Source organism: Ixodes scapularis, unplaced genomic scaffold (assembly GCF_016920785.2).
Source record: "Ixodes scapularis isolate PalLabHiFi unplaced genomic scaffold, ASM1692078v2 PGA_scaffold4__175_contigs__length_147842914, whole genome shotgun sequence".
In the NCBI taxonomy this organism is placed as follows: domain Eukaryota; kingdom Metazoa; phylum Arthropoda; class Arachnida; order Ixodida; family Ixodidae; genus Ixodes; species Ixodes scapularis.
This window is the reverse complement of record NW_024609879.1, coordinates 105536255-105550628: the sequence shown is the minus strand read 5'-3', so window position 1 is coordinate 105550628 and position 14374 is coordinate 105536255. Positions and strand designations below refer to the sequence as shown.

Sequence of the window (14374 nt, the reverse complement as noted above, 5' to 3'; positions counted from 1 at the left end):
AATCTCAGTGTCTTGCAACACATCAAAGACATCTTTGCCAGCTTACAGTGGAATGTCCTTTTGTGTTAAAGGATGCTGACCAGTTGCTGACTGCTACTCAAGCGTTCCACTGTAAGCCGGTAAAGGTGTTTTCGTTGGATATTAAGGATTTGTTTCGCCCTTCAGATCACGATATTTTGCTTCAGAGACTGAGAGAGTTGCTTGAAAAATATTTGGTACGGTTCCAGTTGCAGTCGGGGATTGATGTCGAAGTTTTTTTTAATCTTGTGGGTCGTTATTTAAGGTCTGCTGTGACAAACATTCAAGGGAAGTTGTTTTCACAGAAAAGTGGGATCTGCATAGGTTCCTGGATAGCTCTTGTCCTGTCTGAAATATATCTAAGGGTTTTTGACCTCTTTGTGGCTGAGTTACTTAGTTTTCTGCTAGTGTTGTGCTAACTCATAGGTATGTAGACGATATATTAGTGTGCACTTTGGACTCGGTTGTTGGAGATCTTGTCAAGGCCCAGTTTTTACAAGCGGCTCCCAAGTTATCCTTTGCAGTGGAAGAGGCCTAGGGCGGTCATTACAGTTTTAGGCATCCATTTCTTTGATCAAAGGTCTCCGCTGGGAGTTTGGAAAGGAGGGCTCTAAACGCCTTTTGTCTAGTTTCAGTTGTCATTAGAAAATTGGAAAGCAGGGTGTGGTCAAGTCTATGCTGTTTAATTCTTTGAAATTCTTCTGTGTACACCATCTGGGTCCTGGGTTGGGAAGACAGCTACATACTATTGTCCTTGGCTGAGGCAGTGATTTTGTATCTTCTATTATTTTTTGGTTAGTAATGCGCAGTGATGTCGGAATAGATAGCTGATGGAATAGATAAGAGAAAAGTTGTCTGTCTTCCATGTTTCCATGACATGTCGTATAACCTGAAGGCCTTGGCGGGGAAGTTCGGTATTACTGTAGTTTTAATGCGAAAGCATTCACTGGTCCCATGGAGTGAGCTGACGTTATCAGTTTGAAGCGCGAAAACGGCATCTAGTTCACCCGATCCCAAAGGAGCAAAGTAACGCTGAGGGATTTCGCCTTCAGTTCCATTGGCTGGCGTGCGTCAACGGGGCTCCCATTGCCCGCTGCGCTCATCAGTTTCCACGACCGCTCACCCCATGGCGCTGCGTGTCCATCAGCGCGCCAATAGTGTGCCCAGGGGAGCGAGTGCACTGACCGGCAACGAAAAGTATGCAGCAGACGAAAAAGGAAGTGGACGAGCGGCTTGCATGCTTTCGTATTCACAACTCATAAGAAGTGCTTAGGTGTACATCAAGCTTTTGCAATGCGGTCTAGTCGCGGAGCGGCTGAGCCAATCAACGGCGTTCGGAGCAAGAGTTTTCGAGAAACAAGTCGCCAACGAAGGCGTTGAACTTGCTCATCGCGCGCGCCGGTGTGACCATCTAGTTTTTTTTTAAACTGATATTCGTCTGGACAGATTAACTCCTTTTTTGATGGAAAGAAGTGACTGTAGTAAGAATCGTAGGGAACCTTCTGTGAGTTGTGATCTTGGTGTAGTTTACGAAATTACCGTGAAGTGTGACTCTTGCTGTGTTGGCCAGACTGCTGGGTGCATTAACGACTGTGTGAACACGAGAACTGTTAAAGATAGCTATGAGGCTTCCGAGTTGGCCAAACACATGTCCCTGTGCGTTTATTGTTGTGTTGTGTGGCAAGACACTGAGATTTTTTGTAAAGAAAAAGACGTCTATAAACGTCTTGTAAAGGTGTCGTTGATAATTTCCAGGAATAGTGGATGTTTTAGCAATATGTCCGTTGCTCTTACCAACCCTATTAAAATGTTCCTTAACACTTGGTTTTTTTGCTTTTTTTACTGTCTTTTCTTTATTGTTTTTTGGACTAGTGCCCACAGGTCGGCCGCCGGTCGGGGGGAAAGGGTGTGGTTGAAGTGCTTATCTTGGTTCCTTTTTGTTGGTTGCATGCCTTTAGAGGGCGCGTTGTTTCTTTCAGGGTTTCCTTGTGTCCCTACAAACTAGTGACCTCTTGTTGGTCGCTAGAGTAGTTCGTTCTTTTGTTTTTACTTGCCACGGTAATTTAACCTCAGGCAGCGTGTGTCTCCTTGTGTGGTTGAGGGCCTATCTAAGGGCGTGGTCTGAAAAATAAATCTTTACCTGCGTTCGGAGTTTCGTGTCTGTCTGTCCTCTTTGTCCCCTCTATCCAGGGTTACCATGTCTATGCAGTTTGAAACGTTATTGGAAGTTTATTTTAGACATTGTTTTTTACGTACGTTGTTGTAACTCAAAAAGACAATAAGAACTAGCGTGCACTCAAACCCAGGTGCAAGCAGCTGTAGACAATAGCAATCGGATCCAATAGGAACCACCGAGTTCTTTGTTGCAAAAAATATATTTTGAGGTACTCGCTTGCCGCTGGTTAAATTCCTGAGATGTACGGTAGTTCAACTAAAAAAGGCAAGCAGGTGCACCACATGCACACATACACTGTCAGCGGCACGTCTAGCGGAAACCACGAATGTGAAACCAACGTCTGGGACCATTGAGAAATCCTGAGCACGGTCACGGTGTCGTCCCTGGTGCTGCCACAATGGTGTCTCCAGTGTCGTTTACGCTCGGTAGATAAGCTTCTGAAGCCGGGCAGATGAAGAGGCGCTAGAAACGGGGCACTTGAAGATATTCTCCTTGATGCACACATTGAGCTGCTCTAGAAGATATAGGTCCAACGCATCAGACTGGAAGCCAACACTGAGCATCTGCTCATTGCAACCATTTGATACATAATGGCCAAGCGGCTTCCCCGACACATACATCCTGAAAGGTCACATGATCTCTCCCACAGACCCATTAAAACTATTTTGATGGGTGCCATGCTTTTCTTCGAAAGGACAGACCCGAAAGGCATCTGAAAAAACTATGACTGTTCCCTTAGACCAGTGGTCGGCAACCAGCGGCCCACGGGCCGGATCCGGCCCGCGAGGTAGTATCATACGGCCCTCAGCCTCCCGGTAACCCCCACTCCCCCCCCTACGCAGTCAGCTAAAGAAACAAAAAAAAAAAAAATAATAATAATAATAAAGTTGACTAATTCGCTGCCCGTCTGCGAGCAGACTTTTTCACGAATGAAGTGCATAAAATCCAACTTCCGCTCACGAATGACTGACGAGAACCTCCACAATGTTTTGCGACTCGCAGTTAGCAGCTTGAATGTGGATGTTCGTAGTTTGGCGAGCGCAGTTCAACACCAAAAGTCTCACTGAGAGGAGTCTCTAGGTTTTCGTGGAAATGTTGTATCTCAGGTTCTTTGTCGTGAAATAAAGAAACTGTTAATTTTCGATTTATGTACGTCAATGTAAGTTCGTGCAAGTGCTTTTTTCATTTTGTTTTATGCCCCCCCCCCCCCCCTGCTTGCCGTCCGGCCCGTTCGGCCTTGGCTTAGCAGCGACTCGGCCCGCTTCGCCAAAAGGTTGCCAACCACTGCCTTAGACCCTTTAGAAATTCTTGAATGGTACTCAGGCCCCTTGGAAAACTTTGACGGCCATCTCAAACCCCTCAAAATATTTTGAAGTGTACATCACATGATTTCAGAAATCCTGGTGGGCCCCATAGACTGATTTCGGGAGAACATTCGCTGCACACATACCGAACCATCCAAAAACATACAAACACACATACATGGTTTTAGCATTTCGGTATCCCCCACTAGACCCCCCCGCCCCAAACAAACTTCCAAAAACATTGCTGCTAAAAAAAAAAAAGAGGTAATGATCAGCTTGGCCTGCCTTATAGACTTGTACACAATGTCCGTACCCACCCTGGGCCGTTCATGAATGTAGCTTTGAGGCTAGGGCCCATGGTTTGCAAACTGCCCTGTACCTGTGCAGACCTCTAGGCAGAGGAGGAGTCTCCTTGGTATGAACTTGGACTCAAAAGACAATTTACAATGCTGACAAAAGTGACATTCAAACGTTGCTTTTCTTTGCATTGCTAATTATGTTTTGTGGCAAAGTTTGTACAAAGAAGCTAGAAGCAGTGATAAGGCCTTGTGGAAGGGGCTTCTCCCACATTTCTTGACCTTCAACAGACTTTAGAATGTACGCTTTGTAAACTGGCATTGTTGATGTGGTATGTTGTTTCGCTGAAATAATGAATGCACCTTTCCTCTCCTTCCCTGCTCCTCCTCACCGTGTTCCCCACTTGGACGATGAAACAAACAAAATGCTGTGCCCTCCCAAAAATTTGCACAAAATACAATGCAGTCCTGAGCAGGCGCGGTTCCACAGGTGAGGAAAAAAGGTGTCCATTAATGCAAAGAAGTTGTCCAGACGTTTTCACTGTCTCTGTTTTGTCGAGTTATGTATCTGTTCTTGTTTGTTTTACTATGCATCGTCGAGTGTAGTATAAGCTGTGGGCTCTATTTTTTGACTGATTTACCTTCTTATGCTTTTGTTCTTGAATAATTTCAATAACATATAAATAAGAGCTTGGACGTACAGGGCCACGTCTTAGTACTTAGAGATTAAGATTTTTTATATTAAGTTTCTATTCGTTGCCCACAAGTAGTTTTCAATTAGTGTTCATTGACAAATTTACGAGAGCTTCAGGGTCACACATTTGTACCATGGCACAAAAAAGGCAGTCAGCAAATAGTGAAACAAAAGCTCAGCTATGGCTTACTGCCTTGCAATGTTAGTCTGGAATAACTTTGTATAGAAAGCCCTCTGCAAGGTCACACTAGAAAGCATGGCATGCTACTCTTATACTTACGTATAAAAGAAAAAATTCTTGAGTAGCTTTATAAATTATATACAGCCACAAGCAGGAACATTTTTCGATGTCCCATCAAATGGGGTACCATGCCACAAAGGCCATGCTTTTACGTTTGCCATATTGTAAGAAATGAAAGTATGCAGGTGGCCTCAGTGTTATTTGTAATCCTTTGCAGTACAGTTTAATCGAAACAGCAAAAACTAACTAGCCTAATCCCAAGCACTGTTTCGCAGCCAAGCTTGTTAAGAAATGTAATCTGAACCCTAAAACTAGGAGAAGAAAAAAAAAGGGGACATAACACAAAGTATTGACAAGATTTCGTGTTGTGTTGTTTATAATTTTATTCCTATAGTCTTCAAATTAAGATCATGATGATTTTGCCATCTTTTACATCTTGGAAGGCTTGTGGGAAGCACCAAAAGCACATGCTGCCAAGAGTCTTAGGAGATACTTTTGCGGCTTGGATCACACTATTATGTATTGTCATAAGAACAGGACAGCAGAATGATAAGAATAATTTATATCAACTTCCCTTTTGGGAGTCTAGATAGTGTGCATAGTTTTCTGCCAGCATTAATTGTCGACATCGTCATTCTTTGTCCTTCATTGCGCCTGCTCCTCTTTCACTTGCTTGATCTCCCTTTCCCCTCCTTTCTCCCACCTCCACAGGAATAGACCTGTTCAGATATCCCACAGGCTAGTCTCTTTCTCTTTCTGTTTTCTCAGGAGTTGCCCCTTGCTAGACATTCTCTACTTAGCATGCTGTTTAGAGAATGACATTGCAAGTTTCTTCCAAAGTTCTGTGAAGTGTTGTATTCATTGCCTTTACTGTGCACTCTGAAACAAAACAGATTTGTATGCAGGGTTTTTCTGCCATCATTGTTACCTTGCTTGTGGAATGAGGAGTGCTCATAAGTCATCTACCTGACTCTAGGAGTGTAAAATGAGCTTGTATTTTTCTGTGTGCTGTTATTGGGCTCTGCCTGTCCAGTTCACATCAATTTGAGACATGAGGGAAAAGTAAAAATTGGAAATGGGTTCAATTCACCAGATTTAGCCTAGTTTTTTGTGAAATACATCTCCAACCACTGTTTATTCTCAAGGAATTGTGCATTTGAAGTCGCAGTTGAAGGGGCATGCTAATCACAATTCTAGATAACACTTAGGTTTTGCATTCAGAATTTTTTTTTTACCATTCAGGTAAATAACATATTTAATATACATCACCAGCGCATCTTCTCGTGATGTCCTCAAAAATGGGTTGTTTTTTTCCTTCTGAATTGTTTTACATTGAGGTAGATAACTTAACCTTTAATCTTTCTGTATATCACTAGTTAATCTTCTCATGATCTTCTTGAAAATCTGTTTTTTTTTTTTGTTTGTTTTTTTCAGAATTTTGTTCAGGTTTAGTTCTTACCCATTCAGGTAGTTAACTTAGTTTTTTATCTCATTGTATAGGGCTATACTTCTAGACAACTTTCTGTGGCTATGCGGCTAGAGGTATGGGAGCATGTGTGTTAACGCCAATTAAAGCTGCGCATGCACGCCCTTTCTCTCGTCAAAAATGCGAAAGGAAGTTGTTCGCAAGTATAGGAGAATTTGCTCACGATTTCCATGATGGGGTATTTCTTCAGAATTCCCTTTCACATTCAGGTCAATAACTTAATTCTCAATCTCATCTTATATCACTAGTATGGTATCCTTAGAAGAGGGTTGTTTTTGCGGTATCCTTAGAAGAAGGTTGTTTTTACCTTCCAAATTTTCTTTAACATCCAGGTAGATAACTTCATCTCATCATGTATCTCTAGTGAATTTTCTTATGACCTCCTTAAATGGGGGCTGCTATTGCCTTGAGAATTTTCTTTTTCATTCAGGTCGATAGGTTAATCCCCTCGTATATTTTTAGTGAATCTTTCCACGCTCTCTTTAAAAGTAGGGTTTTCCATTGTTCGCTATGCAGGCAACGTCTCGGGGAGCACGTCAAGCGGCAACTCATCTCTGAGTGGGGTGAGCTCCCTCAGTCCAGTGTCAAGCATGGCCCTGGGCATGAGCACCAACTCGCTCTCCACCATGGGAGCGCTCACCAATGTCAACGGGTGAGCAACGCTCGCATCGTGCATAGCCAAGTCACTATTGAACGTGTCTTGGGTCAGGGACGCAGGACACGTTCATGCGCATCTTGCGGTGTTTAAATGGTCTTTCCGTGTGAATAGAAGGAATATGTGCATCTTTTTGTTACTTTTCTGACATTTCGCTTTTTTTTCTTTGCTTCACTAACTCAATCAGGTTGGGCAACACGGGAGGCCTGACAGCCAACGGGCCCAGCCTGGATGCCCTGGCGCAAGCCTATTCGGGCATGCAGCAGTATCAATGTAAGCGGGCCTCGCCCAGTTCTTCCCCCCCTTCCACCCGATTTCTTTGCATCTTTGGTATTCGGCGCATCTTGCATTTAAGGTGATCATAATCACCAGCATCCCATTGACATGCCGTGGGTAAGGCTTGTTAGTCTTGAAATAAGAGAAATTGCGTTCCTTTGCAGCTTTCAAACATCCTTTGTAGTCGTTTCCGAACATTCGTTTTTGAAGGTGTGCATAATCAGCAGGCTATATATACTCCATCTCAAGTTAAGTCCATCTCAAGTTAAGTGCAAGCATAGCAGAAACCATTAGAGTTAGCTCCAAGCTTATCAGTGCCGCTTCCAATCACGCGCGCTTGTGCAGGTCAATCGTTGTTGGTTCTCAGACTTCAATCTCAAGGAAAGCCAATCCCTCCTGGTTTTGGCACTGATGGAGTAAAGTAGTGCAAAAGCCTACAGACCTTGAAACCGGTAAAGGCTCGTCGAAACAAAACAATCCAGAAATCGTAAGGCGACACGGCTCAGACATAAGTCGTGCGGCGGTCTGCCTCTGTCCGTCTTTTTTTACAACGGGGGAGAGTTCCCTGCATCAAATTTCGCCCATGTTCTCCACGGTGTCCTTGAGCATGCTTATCGCCTAGGTGTGGACAGCCACTCACCAGCTCTGTTGGTTGTCGGTCAATCGCTCAAGGCCTCCGCTGCTCTTCAGGTCCCGAAAACGGGAAAGGGAAGGGCTGCGTTCGAAATTGAAATCAACATGATAACACAGAGAGACTCTGGATGCGTGTAGGTTTTCGAACACAGAGGTACAAAACCCTTACCCTGGGGTAAGATTCACCAAATTTTGGAACACGGTCAAGGATATGAGTGCCCGGCAGAACAGACGGACTGCATTGGCGGGTGGCATGTGTCCGAGGAGGAAAATCGTGATGTTTGCTTGGTGGTGCTAAGACAGACATCGGACTGCTGGACGCTTCAACTTTCACAATGTTTGACGGAGTCATGTCGCCTCACGATTTCTGAAGTGTCCTGTTTGAATAGGCCTTAATGCACAACGGTGAGTGTTTAGCACATAGCAGACTGTAAGATATATATATATATATATATATAAGTGAGGACACGCAGCATGGCAAACTTTGCGATGCAACCGACCAGATGAAATCCTCTTAGCGCGCACCTGGGTGACTTTTGCCGACAGCGTCTCTACCATCCAGATGGCGCAACTGAAGAAAAAAGAAAAACAAACGAGACTAAAAGTGTCTCTTTCCCATGGCAACCTGGCAAGCACTCTTTCTACTCAAAACGTCTGCTTTTTCCTTGACGGACACTGGCTCGAACACCGCACGAGAGATCAATCCGCTTCAACGCGTTCGTAAAACTGTCACTGCCACCATTGAGGCACGAAACTAGGGTCAGTGACAAAACAATGTTTAAGCAACATGCGTAGTGCAAGTGGTAAGCTCTGCCCGATACGGCGCACCCGGAAAACAAGATTAGATACACTAGCGTGTCTCCCGTAGAGAGCCATGCGGAAACCGGGTTCGCGACAAGCTGCCAATAGCCGCATATCGAGGAGCCATCTGGTGGCACTGCTTGCAACTAAGGCGGGAGGACTTTATCTGGCAGCTGCAACGCATGTGGTGTCCACACCTATATATATCTTGCACCATGGTACCTAGTTAAGGCCCATTCACACACTTCCGTTTGACTTCAACCGACTGAGATAAAACCATTTTAAGTGCCCCTTGTGACAGCTTAGGACTAGCTGCATTGCTGCACAGCCAGTTGTAACTCATTGCCAGAGGCTTAAAAACCAACCTTGTCTCGGTCGGTAGGAGGGTGAACAGGCCTTTATGTATCAAAGAGTTGCTGAAAACTTGTAACGGAGTACAGCTACTAAAAAGTTGTTTGTGTTTTCGACCAATCTCAATTCGATTTTTCAGTACCTCTGGAATTGTTATGAATCTTTCACTTTGCCGCAGCTGTGCCAGGAGCCTTTGCGCAGATTGGACTACAGCAGTCCCAAAACCCTGTTGGAAAGCAAGTCGAAGGTGAGGAGAACCGCTTTTTTTTTTTTCTTTTTTTCTATTCTGTGAGTGGAGTGGGCGGCCTTATAATAATTAATATCAGATATTTAGCAGACACGCGCAGTCCTTGGGAGCATCCCAAGGTATGATAAAAGAAAGTCACAAGAAACTCTACCATAATCTGGCAGAAAAGTTTCCAGACCAGACACATCAAGAAATGTGTCTGGTCGGGATGAGCACCTTACTGGCGTGCGGTCGTGTGTCACTACTGCGTGGTGCATGTCAAAGACCCCCAGGCTAGCGATCGTACTGCACTGGCTAAATTTTTCATCTATAGCTGAGGCACCATGTGCGCATTTGGGGCTGACTAACTTCCGGCTTTATAAAAATATACGCAAGATTATTATTTATTCCTTGCAAAATGTGCTAAGGTCTCTACCAGAAATAAAACATTAATCCACCTTTTTCATTAAAGGGAAGCTGAAGAGCTTTTCGAAAAAAATGAGTTAATGGTTGATTCTGACGTGTTTGTGCCTGCTGAGTTCAAATATCACAACCATTTGACCCAAAATAATCCTTAAACGCGAAAAAAAGCGAAGAAATCGGAAGCGATCGCCGCAGCGGCACGCCATTGGCTAGCCACGCGTGACGCGCCGCTACGTCATAAAAGGACCATCTCGATTCTCGCTTGCTCCGTCGCTTGCGGAAGTAGCCGGGCACCGGGTCTTCTGCTCTCGTAAATCGGGTTCGGCTTCTGATTTTTCGAAATCTTTCGATGAATCCGAAAGAGGAATGTGTCCACACAACCCTCGACGTGACAAAGTACGCGTTCCAGCTGTTGGCAAGGTAGGAAAATGACCCCCCGCAATAATAAACACAGACGAGGAACCGCTTGAGCGGACGCGAGATGGCTGGCTTTGTACCTTCAGGAACGTACTTACTGCTATTTATTGTAACCTAAAATGTTGACAATAAACGGAGTGCTATTGACAGGACACCTCGAGCCGGATTAGCGTGACCCTCCCCAAAACGGTCGTCAGAGGACAAGAATTCTGCACACATCGGCCTTCGTGCTTGCCAGCTGCATGCGGGACGCGTGAGCGTGCAGGCTGCATTGTTCATCAAAGCTGAGGTTGTTTGAAGGGATAGTACAGGGGTGGCCAATTTGCGGCTCGCGAGCCGCATGTGGCTCTTTGCGTCTTAAAGTGCGGCTTGTGGTTTCCTTCCCCAATATCCCCCTCCCCCCACAAACCCGCCTCCCTCCCGATCACGCGAGCACTTTCCCAAAAAGACAAATGGAACGCGTTTTATACCGACAGGCAGTTTGCGGTTTGGTTGTCTTGTGCTACGGCTACCTTACATACACAGTTGGCCTGCTTTTAACTCGGATAGATTGAAAGTAGTTTGAGTTTCGGTTATTGCTCTGGACAAAAGTTTGCCCCCCCCCCCCCCCCCCCTCCCCCCCGCGGCTCTTGGAAGTTTCGTGGTTTTGTTTGCGGCTCTTAGACTGGGTCAGCCTGGCCTCACCTGGGATAGTATAATCGGCTTCGGGCGACGGGAGAGCTTCCCCTGAGATGAGACGGCTGATAAGATAGGGTCGCCGTTCTGCCACCGCCATATCCTTCCATCCTTGTGATAGCGGTATACCCTCTGCTGCGTTTAGTTTGTTTGCCACAAACTATGGCGCCATTATAGCTTTAGAAAAAGCGGAGATGTGTGCCCGGCACCCCTTAATTTGACGTCGAATTCGTGAAAGCTTCCTGGGTCTCTACATTCGCATACTTCTACCAAGCTTTGTTTACTGCATCACACCGCCACCAGGCATTATCATCGTCCAATCGCATTTCTACGGCCACCTGTAATGGAGAGGTCCCGGGTTCGATATCCGGACCAGGCGGATTTTTTCGGTCGCTCACCAGTCACCTAGCTGTGTTTGGAGATTTGTATTTGTCCTTTGTCCCTCTTGTTCCCCTTCTCCAGGGATTATTTTCAACATTCTTGTCCAGCTCGCTTGCACATTTGCATTTAATTGCATTCTAATAAAGAATTGTTGCATTACACAAACTTTATACGAAAAACACTGCGTAACTTGTAAAAAAAGAACTCAATTCAGAACAGAAGGTCACATGCGTTGTATTTCCAAAAGGCTCTCCTGAAGAGAATATGAACTTTTGAAAGGAAAATTTAACCAAATTTATGTTTACGTTTAAAATATATGTGGCCTCAAATAATGTCAGCAACTGTAAAAAAAAGTTCATGTTAAAACAAGTTGCACCGTGAAAGTCGCATCATGAATTGCATGACTACTTATTAGAGCAAGCCCTCCTCTCCCAAGTGACTGGGTAGCCGAGTAGATTAAAAACAGAAGAAAATAATATTGGGCTGCATTGTTTTCTTTTTTTCCCCAGACTTCCCGGGCCGGAGTGGGTCCGGAAAATATGGTCTCTTCAACAATATAAGAAACCAGCACTAACACAAGAGAGCCAGTAGAAACCCGCTGTTCGGCTAAATGATCGCGGCTTTTCAAGCACACTGCACACTTCTAATAACGTAACAGCTTTTTTCTAGAACAGTCGACCTACAATTCCTACCCAGTTACGTTTCCTCTTTGCTTGTGACTTTTAATGCGCTGAATTGCCTTCTTACCTTCAAAGATGGTCGGCAGAGCGTCGGGTTCAAGCGAGCCTTCTTCAGATCCAAACCCATATGTACATACATAGTTTTCATATGCGCCGTCCAAAACCTGTTTCGAACAAAAGACGGTGTACTTGCTCAAACCCACCTACCCCTTTAAAATCTCGGTGACGAAGTGGAAAAGACGGTAAGCGGGAAGAAACCCTACGACGAGCGCTGTTCATGAAAGCTGGCGGCTACACACGAGTACGGCACCGTGCAACAGCAGGAGTCATTTGGTTTGGTGCCACGAGAATTCTGCGAACACGTGAACAAACAAGAGAACAATTAGCACGTCAGGCGATTGAGTCAATAGCATGACCGGTCAACGGATAAAAGCAAGCGCTATGCAGCGGCAGAACAACGACGGCTCAAAAAGACACTAGAGCAGCCTACGAGGAAAGCGCGGCCAGGCGCGGCGGGGTCCCCCACCCGGTCCTTTTGTGACGGCGGCTGACGGGCTTCCTCCTCTCTCCCCTTTCCCTCTGCTTTGGAGAGGCGTGGCTTCGGTGCTACTTTGAAGGCGCTGTTCCGGTTAATCCGCGCAGAAAATGACCAACCGAATACGATATTCGTGATGGCTGAGGTCTCGTTGACTAGGCTCAGGTGTTTTTTCTCGTATTTAAAACCGCTTCAGCTTCCCTTTAAGTATGTGTTGCCACCAGGGTGAAAGTAATGCGCTTGCAAGTTTCTCAGATCTCTTCAACCACGCACTTTCGGTATATTCCTACCCAAAAACATCATCTATATCCTGATGAAAATAATCCCTGGAGGAGGGACAAAGGACAACATGCATTTAATTGCATTATAATTATAATCTATATCCTGTTGGCTCTTTGAGACGCCGTGACCTAGGTACGGCTCCCCCAACCATGACTTTTCTTTCCAATGGGGATTTTCTTTGACCTCGAAATCAATACAAAGAAGCCATCTTCCATCTCTACTCAGTCAGCAGAAAGGGACAGAGGGTACTAAGTCTATTTACTTTTGAACCTATATTTAAAAGAAAAAAGCCCATAGGAGTGAAGTCGGTAGAGTTTGCGAACCAGCGCAGTCAGAAGACTAGTGCGGTGTTTTTTGTTGTTCATTTTCTGGAATGCCAAAAGTAAAACAAATTTCGTTTTGACCGCATGGAGGCGAGCAAGCATTGCGCCTGTCTCGTTAAAACCTTTCACTTGTGTGAATGCTACGTTCAAGTCATTTAGGTTGCAGCGGACTATGGAGGTTGTGTCTCCAACAGAGATGAAATATTTCTGCAAATTTTAGGAATGTTTCTTACAAAAAATTAAAAGGTTTGTGCTGTAGAAGATATTTATTTTTTCAACATGTTATAATCAAGTCAGCGTGTTTTCCGCACCGTGCACTACCTTGAACAGACTCTCCATGTCCTGGTCAGTTTTTATGTGAAAGTAGGTGCCTTCTTGTCCATGTGGCATTGGGAAATGCTAGTTTTAGCACTTGCTATAGCAGCTTATCTTTTGCCTAGTAGTCTACTTTTCAAGCAACGAAAAAGTTCACAAATATTAAACTGTGGATGAACCATTTTGCGAAAACCCTCGGAAGTTATATCTTTCACATGCCAAAATATTAAAATGCTATTTAAAAATGACGACAGTGATTGTTAGCTGCTATTTCATTGAGTGACCTTTTGTCAAAAATATTGTACCAGGATATATTGAAAGCTTTTTTAAGCTTTCAATATAGCGTTCAATAAAGGATAAAGAAGGCTTTTTTAAGCATGCCAAATAGGTTGAGAAAAAATTTCCTTCATAATTCTTGGGCAAGTTTGGTTGAGGGGCATTTATATCTACCGTAAAATCCCGGGAGATAGCCCACCTAACATCAGGAGCAAATCGGCTAAAAATATGGAGTCAGCTAACTTTCATTGTACAATCAACAAATTTTTTTAAAAATTGCTATTTTTAGGTTGTGTCTTGACAACGAAGCAAAGATGACTGTACTTCCCAGTGAGCAACTTTAGCTTATATGAACTAGCCGCATTTACGCCGAGGCCATCATTGATCCCAACACTACTCTTACTAGGAGTGGGCTATCTTTCAATGTTTAAAAAAAATACAAATCAAATCAGGCTAAAAATCGGGATGGGCTATCTTTCGAAGTGGGGCATTTCTCTGTATTTTACAGTAGTCTGGAAACATGATACTAGTTTCTTTATGCCTGAGCATTGAAATTGTGTTTTTATTCTCATTGGCTTCGTTGTTTGGTAAGACCTGGCACCCTGTCTATTGCTGTTCGCGAGCTTGGAAAATGGATGGGTTAACGCTAGGGGTGTGCGAATACCGAATAGTAGTTTTCGAATCGAATACCAAATTGAATCAAGAAAAAAAAACCGAATATTGAATAGAATATGGAATAGTGATTTTATTTGTAGGAATTTTTCAAAGTGTGCTGCGAATGAGATTATTATATGTGCAGAGTATCCACCTGTTGCAGAATATGCATCTTGCACAGAACAAAAGCTAAAATGTAAAAACATTCTGATGAAAAGAAAAGAAAGAAACTAAAAGCAGTTGCTGTTGGATGTTG

The 14374-nt window shown here is 44.2% G+C and overlaps 1 protein-coding gene across 26 annotated transcripts in view; it reads left to right on the top strand.

Moving 5' to 3' along the window:
* The window catches only part of LOC8034521 (CUGBP Elav-like family member 1-A), a 505021-nt gene that overhangs the window by 474534 nt on the left and 16113 nt on the right, over positions 1-14374 (top strand). For 14 of the 26 annotated variants that reach the window (XM_042293307.1, XM_042293303.1, XM_042293302.1 and 11 more), the window contains 3 exons: positions 6732-6867; positions 7058-7143; positions 9110-9178. In XM_042293307.1, coding sequence (XP_042149241.1) covers positions 6732-6867; positions 7058-7143; positions 9110-9178 — 291 coding nt within the window. Of the gene's footprint in view, positions 1-4260; positions 4285-6731; positions 6868-7057; positions 7144-9109; positions 9179-14374 lie in introns of all 26 variants that reach the window. The other 12 variants (XM_042293297.1, XM_042293295.1, XM_042293296.1 and 9 more) reach the window with 1 other exon arrangement.